Below are 14440 nucleotides of genomic sequence, written 5' to 3' on the forward strand. Positions count from 1 at the left end.
AAACTGCTTACATTGTTTTGCTTCCAGGAGGGATTTGGATGGCTGGAGGGGTTAGGGTGGAGAAGATTTTTTTATTGTACATTGTTTATACCTTGAAGTGATGTGAATGTATCATCATTCCAAAAGCAAAAACAAGCAAAAAGAGGAAACAAAAAGACTGAAAAAAAAAAAAGAAAAAAGTATTGAGGGAGTATTCCTCTATCAAATAGTAAGTATTACAAAACTCAAATAAATTAAAAAGCAAGACTGTGCCACAAGACCAGATTGTTTCTTAAAACAGCATAGAAAGCCTAGAAATCTGCCTGGCACCAGCATGGAAAGTAGAAGCCAACAGATAGGGTGGCTTTTAAATGGGATGAGTTATATCTTGAAGGCAAGTCTTAGACTCAGAGGACAGAACCCCAGAAACAGAGGAAAAGGAAAGTAGAAGTACTCCCGTAAGAGTTTTCCTGGAGGATTATTTTCCTTCTGATATAATTTTCCTGCTCAGGCAAATTCTGCCCTTTCCTATTTCCAAATAAAAAAAAAGGGGTACTATCAAAAACAGACATATAGATCAATGGAACAGAATAGAGAGCAATAAACCTGCACACTTAATGGTCAATTAATCTATGACAAAGGAGGAAAAATATACAACGGAGAAAAAAGACAGTCTCTTCAATACGTGGTGCTGGGAAAACTGGACAGCTACATATAAAAGAAAGAAATTAGAATATTCTCTAACATCATACACACAAATAAACTCAAAACGGATTAAAGATCTAAATGTAAGACTGGATACTATAAAACTCCTAGAGGAAAACATAGGCAGAACACTCTTTGACATAAATTGCAGCAATATTTTTTTGGATCTGTCTCCTAAAGTAAAGGAAATAAAAGCAAAAATAAACAAATGGGACCTAATTAAACTTCAAAGCTTTTGCATAACAAAGGAAACTACTGACAAAATGAAGACAACCTACTGAATGGGAGAAAATATTTGCAAATGATATGACCGATAAGGGAGTCATATCCAACATATATAAACAGCTTATACAACTCATCATCAAAAACAAACAAACAAACAAAAACAAAACAACCTGATTAAAAAATGAGCAGAACTGTGTAGACATTTTTCCAAAGAGAAAATGCAGATGGCCAACAGGTACATGAGAAGATTACATTGCTAATCATCAGGGAAATGCAAATCAAAACCACAATGAGAAATCACCTTACATCTGTCAGAATGATTATCATCAAAAAGAACACAAATAAAAGATGTTGGTGAAGATGTGGAGAAAAGGGTACCCTCCCACACTGTTGGTAAGAATGTAAATTGGTACAAACACTGTGGAAAAAGGTATGGGCATTTCTCAAAAAACTAACAATTAGATGTACCATGTGACCCAGCAATTCCACTCCTGTTTATATGTCTTAAAAAGACAAAAACGCTAACTCAAAAAGATCATGCACCCCAATGTGGCATAGGAGCACTATTTGCAATAGCCAAGACATGGAAGCAACCTAAATGTCCATCAACAGATGAATGGATAAAGAAGATATAGTATATATACATCTACATATACACACATGCACAATGGAATACTATTCAGCCATAAAAGAATGAAATTTTGCCATTTGCAGCAACATGGATGAACTTGGAGTGCATTATGTGAAGTAAAATAAGTCAAACTGAAAGATAAATACTGTATGATATCACTCATATGTGGAATCTAAAAAAAATACAACAAACTAGTAAATATAACAAAAAAGAAGCAGACTCATAGAGAACAAACCAGTGGTTATTAGGTGGTGGGAAGTACAACACAGGGGTAGTGGAGTAAGAGGTATGAAACAATGGGTGTACAATAGGCTGCATGGTATAACATGGGGAATACAGTCAATATTTTGTAATAACTGTACATGGAAAGTAACCTTTTAAAATTGCATAAAATTTTAAAAATAAGTTTTATAAAAGGAGTGCTCTGCTGTGAATTCATTACAGAGGGGGCAACAACTTGAGGGATGGATGTTCTCTTGATCTGGGAAGACCAGTTGTCCATGTGACCTTAGGTAATTCATTTGTAAGAATCACTAGCATTTGCTAAGTGATTACTCTAGCCAGGCATGGTTCCAAGTGCTTTGTATGCATTATGTCATGGAGTCTTTGTAAGGTTTGCTCTGAAGATTATTATAACCATATTTACAGCCACCCTACAACCACCATTAGCACTTACTGAATGATTACTGTGGGCCAGCAATGGTTGCAGGTGCTTTGCATGTATTAACTCAGTCTTTATAAACAATCCTTTGTAATAGTGTCATCTTAACTTACAAGGTAGGAAAGTGAGGTATTGGGATGTTAAACAGCTGGGTCACTCAGTGAGTGTCGCCAGCCAAGTCCATTAACAATTTGTGGGAAAAGAGAATCTGAATGATGAAGTCTAACCTTTTATACTTTTCCTTTGTGCTTAGTCTGGTTTCACTTGCTCACAGAGGTCTGTGTGTCCTTTAGAGCCTGAGCTTGCTCCTCTCCACTCTTTGATCAAAGAATAAAACTTTACTTCTAAACCAAACTGGGTCTAGTTCTACCAGTTCCAATGACATTGGGCAGAAGGACCCTTGCTGGGGCCTGACTAGAAAGGGTCAGTGACATGAGTGGCAGCACTGGGACTTGAATCATTTGGTTTGACTTCAGTGGCTGTTATAGTTCATTATACTGTACCACTGTTTTCACAGATTAAAAAGTGAGGGAGTTGGATTATACATTCACTGAGTTCCTTTCAATACTGCAAGTTACTACTATTCTGCCACAAAACACTTCCAGGTTCCACCTTTAAACTGGTTTCTGTGGTGACTACCTCAAATCAGATACCAGTGAACCCATCTCTATGCATCTCTGTCTCTACAGTGGTCATGCTGAGTCAGCCAACTTGTGGCTAAATTTCTAGGACACCAGTTTTGCTTTTGTTTTTTTTCTTTTTTAGGGCCACGCATAGGGCATATGAAAGTTCCCAGGCTAGAGCTGTAGCCACCGACCTACACCGCAGCCACAGCAATGCAGGATCCAAGCCTCATGTGTGACCTACACCACAGCTCACAGCAATGCAGGATCCTTAACACACTGAGTGAGGCCAGGGATGGAACCAGCATCCTCATGGATATTAATCAGGTTCATTACCACTGAGCCACAATGGGAACTCCTAGGACACCAGTTTTGAACAGCACTAAGTAAGAAGGATAAAAATACCTGAAGTCAAATGAATATCAGGTGTTTTACTCATGGCTCCTAGGATTTTTTTAAAACACCAAACTGTGTTCTGATTTACTGTTGTGAGTCAGAGAATAGAGAAAGGATCTCAGGGTCATCCAGGATCAAAGCTTAGGAGGTTGAGGTTAAAATAATTCTTCTTCTTTTTATCAACTGCTGTTTATTTGTGACCTTGATTAAAGGGTCAGGGCTCTCTGAACAGCCTCTTGGAGAAATGTTAACCTGTTGCTGCACAGAATAAAGGGTTGAGTAGGAAAATGATAAAGAACCTGGCTTCAGAAGCTTCTGTGTTAGAGGCCAAGCTCTGATCTTACAAATTCCCAGTTCCCATCACATCAGTTCCACAGGTCACATTCCAGTGTAATCCTACCCTTTTAGCCTCCTCCTCCTCCTTGGATGCTGGCATCTATCTTTGCTCCAAAGACAGGTTGCCACGGAGACTGAATCCACTCCTACATGAGAAGAGGTCAGCCTGTCACTAAGCTTGGCCCACTGGGCAGAGATCATTGCAAATGGAAGCCCAGCCAGGGGAGACACAGCGGCTTGAGCAATTCTAATCCCCACTGCATTTCTTTTCCTTCATGCTAGGAGTCATGAAGGGGTTATTGGGGTATGCTATAAAAATCCAGAAAGTATAATTTCATGGTGAACAGGAGTGTGGGGAGGGCTTATGGGTCAGAAGCCAGAGTTAAAATGGCACCTCTGTCCTTGTCCTGTGTGGCCTTGGATAAGTTGTGTAACCTCAGACGGACTAGAAGTGGAGTTTATCTCATAGGCTGTGTTGAGGATCAAGTGGGATGATAGGAGTGAAACGTTTAGCACAGTGCCTGGCTATAAAATGGGAGCTGCTTAATAAACAATTATTAAGCTCTTCTGATTATTATTACTGGTTAATATTCTCGCCTGATCACCTCTGTTTCCCTTTGGAAGCTACTCCCCGTCCCTGCACAGAGGGTGAGTTGTTAGGGTCCATCTTGGCACTTGAGAAGCTGGGAACAGGCTGGCTCTAAGAGACTCTGAAGAACAGAGCCCTCTGCTAGTTAAGAGAATGCAAAACACTTTATATATTGAATTTATTTTTGTATTGTTTGACTATTTTAAAGAAGGTAATATTAACTTTATTGTTAGGAAGAAACCCCAGTATTTTAAAAAACTCTCTAACAGTGCAACACCTGTAATCTCAATTTACCATCTGAAAGAATTTAAACAATACTGTGACAACCTGAGATGGATATGTCACTTATGGTATTCTGGCTGGGAATGCATAATTTAAATCTGGTTGTGAGGGGGCATCAGACAAACCCATAAGGAGGAACTTGGTATTTAAAAAAAAGAGAAGGAGGCTGTAATTTCCAAAATGTCAATGTTATAAAAGACAAAGTAAGTCTATAGAAATGTTCCAGATTGAAGGAAACTAAGACAGGACAACTAAATACAGTACTTAATCCTAGACTGGGTCCTGTACTGGAGGGAAAATGCTGTAAAAGACATCATTGGGTTAAGAGACTAAATTGGAATGCAGGCAGATGACATAAAAGTACACACACACACACACACACATATATACATATATGGAGAGAGACGCAGAGCGGGATCTAGAGAGACAAAGACACTGATGGAAATAGAGAATGCAGACAGAGAAAGAGCTAACAATAAAGCAAATGGGATAAAATGTTAATATTAGGTGAATCTGGGTAAAAGATTATACTATTCTTACAGTGTTTGTTTAAAATTATTTTCAAAAAAGTTTAAAAAGCATTAGAATGTTATTAAATAGTATATGTGTATATTTTAAAACTCTGAGGATACCTTTAGAAATGGAATATTTCCCACATAGGCTGAATTTCCCACATATTGTCCTTCTACTTCCACCCCTGATGTACCCAATTAAACAAGAGTAGCCTCATCAATAAACAACTGACATTTTAAAATTTTACATAGAGAAAACATGGAGTTCCAGTCAGTGGTTAACGAATCCGACTAGGAACCATGAGGTTTGGGGTTCGATCCCTGGCCTTGCTCAGTGGGTTAAGGATCTGGCGTTGCCGTGAGCTGGGGTATAGGTTGCAGATGTGGCTCGGATCCCGAGTTGCTGTGGCTCTGCCATAGGCTGGCGGCTACAGCTCTGATTAGACCGCTAGCCTGGGAACCTCCATATGCCGCAAGAAGTGGCCCTAGAAAAGGCAAAAAGACAAAAATAAATAAATAAAAAAAATAAAATAAAACTTTACATAAAGAAAACAAACTGAAGGGCCCTTATTAAGAACACAAACCTATTTATTAGTTGAAAATTAATATGAGGTAAAACCACCATGGTTTTAAGAGACAAACAGGAAAATCTGAGTGGCAGATCATTTATGATATAAGAGAATTTTCAGAATCAGCAAACACTTTGTACCGACAGGCTTCCTAAGAGTTATAAGTATGCTAAACATACTTATGTTTAGCATACTCTTGGTTGGATGTGATCTTTCTGCAAGACAATGCCAAGCCCATATCTATCTTTTATACCAAACTTGGACTTGAGTGCATCCAGACTCTTAGTTTCTCACCTTGTCCTGTATTTAGTTATGGGTGAGATATTTGATTTTCTACTTATTTGGCAGTAAAAACAGCTACACTTTTAGTGGTTTTTATTTTAGGCTCCATTAAAATATCCTTGCATCCAAATAGTTGCATCTAAGCAAAAAAATCCATGGATTTCAATTATTCAACACAGTTGTTTAATAATTACTAAGGAAATATGGAATGAATGGAGATGATAGGAAAAGCCTAGTATGATGACCTGGCTGATTTCCAAACAAGGGGCTAGGTTGAAGGTTTGCCTTCCGAAGCTGACCTAGCTAAGTTGTGGCACACAACATCAGGGTGGATTCAGGGGATGTGGCTGACCAGGTGGGCCTCGTTCCCTCTGCATATCACTCCCAGATTCTCCTTCTTGGGATGCATACCCCGGCAAGATGCCTCACTCCCAAGGATATTAGGGCTGTCCTGTAATGGAGAATGCTGACAATGACACTGCTCCCCTCATCCCCAACCCAATGACTAACTTCCTAGTCTCTAAGGCTGTGAATGGTAGTTGTGTGGATAAGATCAGCCAGGAGTTTTCGTCTAGCTAGGTCCATAAGAAGGGCCAGGAATGGACTGGTCTGTCACCACCTTTCCCAGGAGCTGGTTGATGGATAGGAGGTTTCTATAAGACAGAAAGAGACAGCACAAAGAAGGCAGCAGAGAAGAGGGAGGGGCAGGCTTCCCAGCCAACATGTTTGCTTAGGGGAGGTCTTGAATGGGCAAGAAGATTGGGAAAATAATTCTCCTCTCATTCCCTCTGCTCATCTTTCTTACCCAAGAGAGGAAGAGGGCTGAGAATTTTCCCAGAGGTAACAAATATTTTGCTTCTAAACCTCTGGAATGGTCATTTGCCAGCTAATTGTCCTTTATCTGGACCATCAATCTGAAAATCAATCACAGAATCCTCAGTGTTCCTGGGTTTCATTCCAAATGCCCATTCAAGGTCTGTGCCTAAAATCAACTAAGCCCACCCAAATCATCGACTTTCTTTCCTATTTCCTTTGCCTGCCTTTGCTTTAGTCTCTTCCCAACTCCCTTGGAAAATACTCCTTTCTTCCTTTGGAGACATCTGGTTGTCACATTAGAATTTTTGCTTTTTCAGCAAACTATGTATCTGCGCACTCTAAATTCTTTTTGTTTAGCATTTCGACTTTGGATGAAAAGTTAGAAATTAAAACCAGCACATCTGCATGTGGGAGCTTTAAAAAGCCACAGTACAATGGGAAAACAACTTGATTATAAAAATACAGGCTTTATTAATTTGAACTTTTGCTAATGTCTTATTTCCTCATTAAAATGTATGGTTGATCAAGGAAGACTACAGCAGTAGAAAGAAGATGGGTTTTGAAATCAAGCAGGTTTAGTCTAGAATCTCAGTTTTGCCATTTTATCTCATGGTAGCGTATCTTATCTTTTTGAATTTCCTCTTTGGTAAAAGAGGGGGTAATAGTAACGGGGGTGAGGTGAGGATTGAACGAGCTAGTCTATATACAGTCCTTGGCACAGAGCCTGGCTCTGCTAAGTGCTCAATAAACATTTGTTCTTATCAAGATGTAATCTGGGTAAAGCGCCTGCACAGAGGCAGCATCAAATAGGTGCCCTTTTGACCCCATCTCCCAAATGCCAAACTTTCTTCTAGCTGAAATGAGAATAGATTTTACCGCAAACCCAGTGATGAGGCTGCATAATTTTGAAAAGGGACTTGATATCTGACCTCTTTTCATGTCAAGCAGTAGGCAGGATGGTGGCCCTGAAGGTGCATCCATGTCCTAGCCTCTGGGAGCTGTGAATATTACATTATATGGCAAGGAGTGGATATCACCTCACATGTCAAAAACAGAGTTAAGGATCTTGAGAGTAGAAGTTTATCCTGGAGTATCTGAGTGGGCCCTGAAAGTAATCATGTGTATCATTATAAGAGAGGCAGAGGGAGTTCTGAGATGCATGCACAGAGGAGAAGGTTCTGTGAAGATGGAGGCAGATGGAGCAATGAAGCCACAAACAGGTAGAAGCTGGAGGAAGCAAGGATAGATTCTTCCCAAGAACCTCCAGAAGGAGCAAACACCTACTGACATCTTGCTTTCATACTCTGGCCTCCAGAGCTGTGAGAGATTGCATTTCTGTTGTTTGAAGCCATCCGGCTGTGGTACTTTGTTACAAGGATGATGGACAAGGATACTCTGCATTAATCTGGACTGGAGGGCTGAGCCCATCATCAAATTCTCTCAACAGCTCTGCTGGAGAAAACCCAGGAGGGTGGGCCACAGCCTCCCCAGGTGCCTGCAAACACATTGTTCAGCCTCTTCGAGCATTGCTCACAGAACCTGGGCTGGGCTGGAGTGGCTGAGGCCCTTGGGACCACTCTTCTTACTCCCATTTTCTCTCTGAGGCCTGGGTTCCTTCTGAAGGCACAGTTTAGCATGCAAATATCTTCAGTTACATAACTGGAGCCTCACCCTCAACAGGAACCTTTGTGTTCTTTAGTAAATGATTTTACTACAGGTCCTTTCCTGCGTGTGGGCTTGGAGAGGGAAGACAGCCAGGAAGAGCACGTGGGACCAGAGAGATGTTGCTATGGTGAAAGCAAGAAGCACAAAGTGGGAGTGGAGAGCTCTGGAGACCCAGGCTTCCCCCCTCACAACTTCACAAACCAAGCCAGAGACATGGCCTCAATCCTCTTGGCCAGGCAGATACCCAAGCTTTAGGCCTCCCAGCAACCCTGCACATATATAACATTATCCACAGATGAGAAGATCAATCAGTCTGCCCAAGTTTGTGCAACTGGAACAAGGACTGAGATAGGACTTGAGCAAAAGACCATCTGTCCCCTAGACCCGGGCATAGGGTTGTTTTCTTACCTCTACTAAAGAAAAATAGAGAACAACACAGTTGGTAGGACTAAGACTTACCAAATCCACCTGTTTTGGTTTGAGCCCTGAACGTCATTATGCATTATATTTTTCAAGTGCATACTGCTGACCATTCTTTGGGCAACCATAAGCCACAGCTGCCTGAGCCCTACCCCCACATCACAATAGCTGTTAAGACCAGAGGTTGCCCCTGAAAAGAAGATTCCTATTCTGCTGTCTGGATAGAAAACACCAGGGTCAGTCCCCTTTGTTACTACTCAGCTGTGTTATTAACAGAAATGGACCCACCTTTTAACCTCTCTGTACTTCATTTTTCCCATCTGTGATATAAGGGCAATGGATGGAATGAGTGGTTCTCCATCTTTGTGGTATATAGAACTTTCTGGAGAGCTTTGTCAGGCCATGCTCCTCACCAATTAAACTGGAATGTCCTTCAGTGACATTTAGGAATCAGCAGTTTCAAAAACTGTCCAGGTGATTTTGATTTTTTTTTTTTTTTTTTTGGCTTTTTAGGGCTGCGCCTGCAGCATATGGAAGTTCCCAGGCTAGGGGTCAAATCCGAGCTGCAGTTGCCGGCCTACGCCACAGCCACAGCAATGCCAGATCTGAGCAGCATCTGCAACCTACATCACAGCTTATGGCAACGCCGGATCCTTAACCCACTGAATGAGGCCGGGGATCAAACCCGCATCCTCATGGATACTAGTCAGATTGTTTCCACTGGGCCACAACGGGAACTCCATATATGCGGCCAGGTTTGAGAACCAGTGCGTTACATGACTTCTAAGATCTTTCTAGATGTAAAGTCTTTTGTCAACATCTACATGTAAAACTAGTGGCAACCAGCATTTTGACTCCCCGATTATTAGGAATTCAAGGAAAACCATCTACTAAAGACACACTCATGCTCAAATTTTCAAGAGAAAGTTACTTCACCATGGTTTTGCCCAACAATATGATATTTAAAATCTGTAACGGTCTAACCTATTATGGCCTATCGTGCTTTTAGGGAGGTGGAAGGATTAATGTGACAACAGAATTATTTAGGTATCATTTAGTTAATTATTATCCTAGGGGTTGCTCTAATGGTATCCTGGAGGTCTAAAAAAATAATTAACATACTCTAGTCACCAGCCTTAAGTAAAACCTCGTTTGTTCTGAGGACTGCTAAATTCAAGTTAGAGATAGAAGTGAATGGTCTTTCACATTTAAGGAACTCATAGTCCAAGGTGGTAGTAATTATAACAGCAACAATAATAACAAAAGCAGCCACAATTTGAAAGTGCTTAATGCACATCAGGCAATGTGACAGGTGCTTTACATGCATTATTTTATTTAATTATTTAACTATTTATTTACTTTTAGGGCTGCATCCACGGCTGATGAAAGTTCCCAGGCTAGGGGTCAAATTGGAGCTACAGCTGTCTGCCTACACCACAGCCACAGCAACTCGGGATCCGAGCTGCATTTACAACTTACACCGCAATTCACAGCAACGCCGGATCTTTAACCTGGTGAGCCAGGCCAGGGATTGAACCTGCGCCTCATGGATGCTAGTTGGGTTTGTTACCAATGAGCCACAACAGGAACTTCCATATACATACATTATTTTAAATTCTCACAACAACCTTGTTAGGTAAGTGTCATTTCCTCTACTTTATTGTGGAGGCAACTAAGACCCAGAGAGGTCAGGTAACTTGCTAAGGTCACTCAGCTAAGAGTAGTTGCTTTGCCATTGCAACGTATGTCACCCATGCTATTTCCACCACACCTCAGCACCTCTAGAGAGAAATGATTGAGAAATAGAGATGGGGTGGCAAGGAGAGGGTTAACTTACAAGAGGGGAGAGTGAGGCCTAGGGTGGCGAAATAGCTATGAATTGTTCATGTGAAAGGTGCTATAATAAAATAAATATTTTAACTATGTTACGGGCTCAATCCTGTTAGGAGACACAACACTGGAACAGATAAATTCATTACGAAGGGCTAGTTCTCTGCAGTCAGTTCGAGCTCCCTCAAATTAGTCTTCAAAAATAAACCCATTGTGTTCCTCTCTGGACTGCATAGCTCAATAATGTCATTTTTAGCCAGTATGAGGTCTTCAGACCTAAGCGTATTTTCACTTTTGCTGACTACCAGCAGTGATACAAACTGTACAAAGGGGAAGGATGTGGTGGGCACAGCTGTAGCAATCACTTTCTCTGTGGTGTTCATATCCAAACGCTGTGTGAACCAGCATATTCCGTAGATGCACACACACAAACATACATACGGTAGTTATTCAGAAATCAAAATGTAAATCTATAACCTGACAAAGCACTGAACTAAAATAATTCATACATGAAACTAGATGTAGCTTGAAGGATAGTAAACACACTATGGCCTAGAGCAGGCAAAGGGAAAAAGAAAGAGCAATGAATTTTCTTAATGAGGCTTTCACGGACCACCATTTTCACACTGTAGCCAAAACAAGTAAATAACCAAAGGATTTTAGGATTCGGAAGAATACTCAGGGATCACTGAAGGTGGTTCAGGTATCAGATATTTTTAAAATCTTCTAAAAATATTTACAGTATTTAAAGAATGAAAATTTCCTATACACACAGAGAAACGATACATAATTATACGAAGGTGTTATACACACACACACACACACACACACTGCATATGCAAAATGTACACACCTAGACCGTATGTCTGAATACACGTTTTTTAATAAGGATGGGTCAATTTCACAGAAATCTTTTCATATGGAAAATTACTTTCACTCTGGAAATTATAAGAAGGTCACATCTTTTCATTGCCAATAATAACAGTGATAAGTTATTACACAATCTTGGGTGAGATAATATATCAACTACAGCATAAATTTGGGCTACATCTATTCCTGAAGGGAATCAAAAAATATTTAGGAAACTATAGCAATAAGATATTGGGTTAGTATACTGAGAAGATACACTATTTTTCTTTTTATGTTACTTATTATAATATATATAGTTTAAAGATTTGAACAAAAAGCTAATGAGAATAAAGATGATACTATCAGAAATACCTGATATGCCTGAAATCCAATTTTTAAAATTTGCAGGTAGGAGCACTTTAACAAGACTAATGGACCAGAAGCTTATTTTTCCCTTCCAAATGCAGTCAAATAAGAAGTGAACATCTAGAACAGGTTTGTTTCCCATATGAAATCCTCTTTCCACATCACACACACACACACACACACACACACACACACACACACACACTCACTCCTCTCTCTCCCTGTACAATTGCAAATCCCTACTGTTGGACTAAAGATGCATAGAACCAAAGGACGAATTAAAGCAGCACATTTACCTTTTTGCTGATCAAACACAGATGGAGTGCTGAAATCCATGGTTGCCTGTCTCATCATTCAGCGTCAGAATGGCAAAAAGCATCTAGGTCTCTAGAGAGGAAAAAACACCATCTCACATATTACAGTCAACACAACAGTCAGACACAGCATCCCTTGCCAAGACCTCTGTTTGAGGATTAAATGTGCATTAGAGCTGCAGGTCGTTGTCAAGGCAAAAGATGGAAATAGGTAAGTGTTATTCCTGTAATACCTGCCAGGAAAAAGAGTTACTTCTTATGGTCTCACTCATCAGCTATAACCGTGTGTAAGTATTATACACCCTCCAATCCTCACCCAATACAGAAAAAAAGCTCAAACCCTTAAAAATACCGTTCATGGTGGGGCTACCTGCCTTGGATCTGGGCCAGGAAAACACTAGAGGTCACGGAGCTTCAGCAGCTGGTGTGTTGCTTTAAACCAGAAGAAATCTCAATGGGTGAGTGAGGATTCACAGGGCCAGACGGAGCATGTGCAAAGCTGCCAATGCAGTTTGGATCCGGCTGTGTTCTTGGTGGAGTGAGAACTGCATTTGGGTCATGTGAGCAGAGTGCCATCTCAATGGAACAGGACGTAAATATTGTAGCAGGAGGCTGCTGGCTGTGTGCCATATGGAGTAATTACCAGCATTCCCGGCTCATCTTCAGTCTCCCTTCAGCTCTGTTCTCCAAATGACAGGGAGGATGGGGGGAAAGAAGTGGCATTTGAAAGGTTGTATTTTAGGGCTTAGATATCCATGACAATGAAATTAAAACAGTGTGCAGTCACAGGGGTGTTTAATGCAGTGTTATACGTGGTGACAAAAACCTCAAAATCATCTAAATGTATATCATATGAGGAGCAGCTGAATAAATGGTAGTAAATTTGTACTCTAGATTTAAAAATCTGAAGTAAATCTAAATGAATTTATTTGGTAGGATGACTATATTCAATTTAAAAAGTTATATATTTTGGGAGTTCCCATTGTGGCTCAGTGGTTAATGAACCTGACTAGCATTCATGAGGATGCAGGTTCCACCCCTGGCCTCACTCAGTGCGTTAAGGATCCGGCACTGGCTTGAGCTGCGATGTAGGTTGCAGACACGGCTCGGATCCCGCGTTGCCATGGCTGTGGTGTAGGACAGCGGCTATAGCTCCCATTGGATCTCTAGCCTGGGAACCTCCATATATTGTGGGTGCGGCCCTAGAAAAACAAAAAGACCAAAAAAAGTTATGTATTTCATTTGTTCACTTTTTTTTTTTTTTTTTTTGGTCCTTTTAGGGCCACACCCACGGCATATGGAGGTTCCCAAGCTAGAAGTCTAATTGGAGCTGTAGCTGCTGGCCTACACCAGAGCCACAGCAACGCCAGATCCGAGCCTCGTCTGTGACCTACACCACAGTTCACGGCAACGCTGGATCCTTAACCCACTGAGCAAGGCCAGGGATCGAACCTGCAACCTTATGGTTCCTAGTTGGATTCATTTCTGCTGTGCCACGACGGGAACTTTCTGTTCACAATTTTATAACCAGCAGCTACCCACTGAATATATAACTATGTTTATATGTTTTATAGGAACAAATGAAGATAATATGGAGAGGTACTATTAATTTTAAGCAACTCCCAGAGGTTGCAATTAAAGTAGGAGATTTCTAACTTGTTCTTTATCTACCTCTGCATTTTTAGGCTTATTACAACAAGGCTGTCATTTTATATTTTTCATTAAAACCTGACATAAATGTAAAACAAAGCTCTATATTCAAGACACAATGAGTCTTCTGGACAAGTTAAACAAGATACTTTCATAAATGCTGTTGATAGCGGTAATTACTTTTCTTTAAACTTAGTGTGTGACTATAGAAATGAAATCAGAAACCATTTTTTTCTTGATATATGGCCGCATTTGTTTTGATATGGACTGATATGGATTGTGTTCTTCAATAGAGAGACTTCTTTCTTATCTCTTGCCTCTCATATTTTCTCAGTGCCCCATCATTTATTTCCCATCAACTACACTGTCTGGCCCAGTTCCCTGGGACAATCCTATGACCCACTTAGCTTCTCACATCAGTCCTTCCCTCAAATGCCCTGTGTTCATTTTATTTAAAACACAGGCAGAACTTACTTCTTACAAATTATTACCCAAAATGTGTTCCATAGATACAGTTCTTAAATTTCCCAGTGCTGGGTTTTTGTTTTGTTTTGTTTTGCATTAACTCTGAAAGCCATTTCTCTGATCACATTTCCTAATATAGTCTTCCATTCCTTCACCCTATCCATCACGTCCTTCTCCAGAATGCCACTTGTTGGATTAACAACTAGGAATACTCCTGCCAGAGAGACAAGGCCTTTTCTCATGTACAACATCCATCTAGTTCAGTGCTTCTCAGA

At 40.5% G+C, this 14440-nt stretch overlaps 1 protein-coding gene across 9 annotated transcripts in view; it reads right to left on the reverse strand.

The window, feature by feature from the left end:
* The window catches only part of ANKRD55 (ankyrin repeat domain 55), a 431118-nt gene that overhangs the window by 86623 nt on the left and 330055 nt on the right, over positions 1-14440 (reverse strand). For 8 of the 9 annotated variants that reach the window (XM_021076744.1, XM_021076738.1, XM_021076741.1 and 5 more), the window contains one exon: positions 12033-12123. In XM_021076744.1, coding sequence (XP_020932403.1) covers positions 12033-12090 — 58 coding nt within the window. In that variant the 5' untranslated portion in view covers positions 12091-12123. Of the gene's footprint in view, positions 1-12032; positions 12124-12424; positions 13010-14440 lie in introns of those variants that run through there. The other variant, XM_021076740.1, reaches the window with a different exon arrangement.

This window comes from Sus scrofa, chromosome 16 (genome assembly GCF_000003025.6).
Source record: "Sus scrofa isolate TJ Tabasco breed Duroc chromosome 16, Sscrofa11.1, whole genome shotgun sequence".
Taxonomy (NCBI): domain Eukaryota; kingdom Metazoa; phylum Chordata; class Mammalia; order Artiodactyla; family Suidae; genus Sus; species Sus scrofa.